This window comes from Agrilus planipennis, unplaced genomic scaffold, assembly GCF_000699045.2.
Source record: "Agrilus planipennis isolate EAB-ADULT unplaced genomic scaffold, Apla_2.0 scaffold96, whole genome shotgun sequence".
Classification (NCBI taxonomy): domain Eukaryota; kingdom Metazoa; phylum Arthropoda; class Insecta; order Coleoptera; family Buprestidae; genus Agrilus; species Agrilus planipennis.
In genome coordinates this window covers 436715-439936 of record NW_020438968.1, presented here as the reverse complement: position 1 = coordinate 439936, position 3222 = coordinate 436715, and the positions used below count along the sequence as shown (strand labels likewise).

Below are 3222 nucleotides of genomic sequence, written 5' to 3'. Positions count from 1 at the left end.
ATATGTAGTGTCAGGCGGAAGCAATAATAAAAGGGAGGGGATATCAAGGAGTATTTGAAACACAGTTACTTATATTAGATTCAACCAAAACTCCGTTTTTTTAACTCTACTTGTTTTGAAAACGTTCGATTGTGTGTTATCGCTTGATAACAAACATAAATTTTAGAAATTTAATTAATCATCTGTTTATTATATTATTAATGCTTCGCCAAAGCCGATCATCCAACTGTTTCAAACCATGGATGAAGATTTTTGGTTTTCAAATTTACTTATTTTGCCCATGTCTTTTTAGTGTACTTTGCTACTTGCTACCCTGTTGCATTATCAAAATTAAGATAAATCTAACGACCGGTTATTAAAAAAAAAAAATACAACGTGTAATTATACAACACGCTTCTGAAGTGAAACTCCTTCAAACACACGAACATACTGGGATAGGGGTTAAGAAATTGGTTTAATGGTATTATTTGTACACTATGCTTCGCACGGGTGCAATGCTGATAGTAAATATACTATAGAATGTCTTTATATATAACAATCACAGCTTTTTTGTCATTAGACAATACAAACCGGCCGGTACCGCCGCAACCGCTATGTCCCTGCATTTTACGACTGTAATATCTTCGAAAATATTCATTTAAATTACATGCTGTAAATGGCCATATTGATTTATATTAAATGCACAATGTATTTAAAAGTACTTAATTGGATAACGACTAATGCTGTATTGCTTAAAATCGCTTCGTAAATAAGCCATTATTTCTCGTAAAACGTAAAGGAAAAAAAATGGTTATTGCGGGTTATCCCTAAGAGATAGACATATACCATAGCGGACTTTTTTGTAGACCCTTTTAAGGTGTACAATACTGTAGTAAATTATTTTGATCTATCTCGTAGGGTTCAGCCAGCGCTTACAATGTAAGCGCAAACCTTCCTCTTGAATGACTCTATCTATTAAAAAACCGCATTAAGGTCCGTTGCGTAGTTTTAAAGATCTAAGCATACATAGGAACAGACAGCGGGGGAAATGCGTTGCATGATTNATAAATTTAAACAGATCAGTTAAATATTTGGTTCCAAATTAAAATTACCTCAAAACCAAAAATACAACGTGTAATTATACAACACGCTGCTGAAGTGAAACTTCTTCAAACACATAAACAGACCGGGATAGGGGTTAAGGAATTGGTTAAATGGTATTATTTGTACAGTATGAATTTACATTTTACACTATACATGCCGGAGTTGCCTGTAACGAATGTTGCATTGAAGCGCGCTCACGGCTCAAGCCATCCCCGCTACGAGACATACGTTGCATGATTTCGTTACATAGCAACTCGCATGAAACGAACTTACCCTACCGTGCGTAAAGAAGTTTCACTTCAAAAATGTTGCTTTATTTTCTACTATTTTAATGTGGCAAAAATATACTTAAGGCCGGGTGAGGAGAAGCCAGGTTCAAATCTTCGTACTTCCTCCAAAAAAGATTTTTTTAATATACCTATTAATTTTAAATCCGAATAAAAAATGATATTATTTACCTATTAACCGCTACCATTTCAATTTATATATATATAACAATTACAATTTTGACTAATCTTGCATAATAAATTCAAGAGAGTTAAAATTATTGCAGGATATGGTTCATTTGGAGTTTGACCTATATACCTATTTATTATTAATGACCTAATTAGTCAGACTTCAGATTTTTTGTCCCAATGCACGTGGATCTTTTGGCGGATTTTTGAAAATCCGGCCAGTTTCTGCTACTAAGAAACCTTCTGCTTTTTCTTAAGTTCTTTCTTCTTTTCTTGTTCAGTTGCAATTATCGGTTTTAAATCTCGATAATCCAACTGAAAGGATGATTGAAGAGAAATTAGAAAGAATAGGAGAGCAGAGGACTCTGTGGAAGTCAATAAGGAATAGGCGAGATAGGTTGGTAGGACACCTTCTCAGGCATGAAGGTCTAGTCAGAGACATATTAGAGGCAGAAACGGGAGTTAGGAGGGGTAGAGGCAGATCTAGATTAGATTACTGGGTTAGTTAAGGATGTGGGATGTTTTTTTTTAGGGAAATGCGAAGATTAGCTCAGGATAGAAAAGAGTGGAGGTGTGTGTCCAATCAGTCTTAGGACTGACAAACTTATGATGATGGGCAGGGGCGGCCTTAATCACTGCGAAGCTCCGGGCGGGTAGATCTTTTCGAGACCCTTGACCTTGTGGAATTAGTTTTAATGATGATTCTTGATGAGAAATACAAAGTTATTAATAAATAAATTTAGAATTTCAAAATTGTTTACTTGAAATTAATTAAAAGAATCAGGGATTCAGAAATGATGCTTGCAGCTTTTATAAGTCTCAGAAATTCAAATAAATATTAGTACTATTAATACCATTAGTATCTTATATTTTCTAATTGGAAAATTACGCGAGAACGCGAAGCCCCTGCAAGAGCGAGGCTCCAGGCGGTGATCCAGCTCGCCACCTCCAAATGCCGCCCCTGATAAAAGGTACTTTATACCTTTTTCTGACAGTGTACAAAATTTCATGATAATCAGTTGAGTAGTTGAGAGTTCGGTTAATTTGGATAGTTTTTAGAGAAGCAGGTGATATTTTCAAATAGAGGTGATTGGAAAAATAAAGGTATTTCATACGTTCACCAAATTATACATCGACATAAAAAGAAAAAATGTCGGCAAATAAATGTATAATTTTTTTAAAATTACGGGGCTATGTTATTGGGCATTGGAAGTTTAGCTTGTCTTTTAAATCATCGAGCTTGCCAAGCTAACGTCTAAACCCCATACTAAAAAAATACAAAGAGCATTTTTAATATTTCATTTTTATGATTACTTGATGGTATACTAAAGCATGTAGTCAAACTATTCATTAAGGCAGTACTTACTAAATTATTTTTGCGTAACACCAATGTGATCGTACTCTAATTCCAATAGATAATTTTCGATTCAATCTTCTCTTAAACGATGACGATGTAGGCTAGAATAACAAAGGTTTGTTTGAGTTGTTACATATCTACATATTGAGTATAGATAATGTCAGTGGCGGACTAAGCCCGTCAGAGGTCCGGGGCGGCAAAGCTGAATGAGGCCCCCATGTTTTAGTTTTTTAGATAGTTTTTTTTATTTTTTGTAGCGTGCCATATGTGGTTTCGTGCCTTCAATTTACTGAACTCCTCAATAACTTCTGTGAAATCGATTTCTTT

The 3222-nt window shown here is 34.8% G+C and overlaps 1 protein-coding gene across 1 annotated transcript in view; it reads right to left on the bottom strand.

Moving 5' to 3' along the window:
• Window positions 1-1278: 1278 nt before the first annotated feature.
• Window positions 1279-3222, bottom strand: part of LOC108734408 (multiple C2 and transmembrane domain-containing protein) — a 75563-nt gene continuing 73619 nt past the window's right edge. The window contains exon 17 of the mRNA XM_018465966.1: window positions 1279-1853. Coding sequence (XP_018321468.1) covers window positions 1770-1853 — 84 coding nt within the window. The 3' untranslated portion in view covers window positions 1279-1769. The remainder of the gene's footprint in view (window positions 1854-3222) is intronic.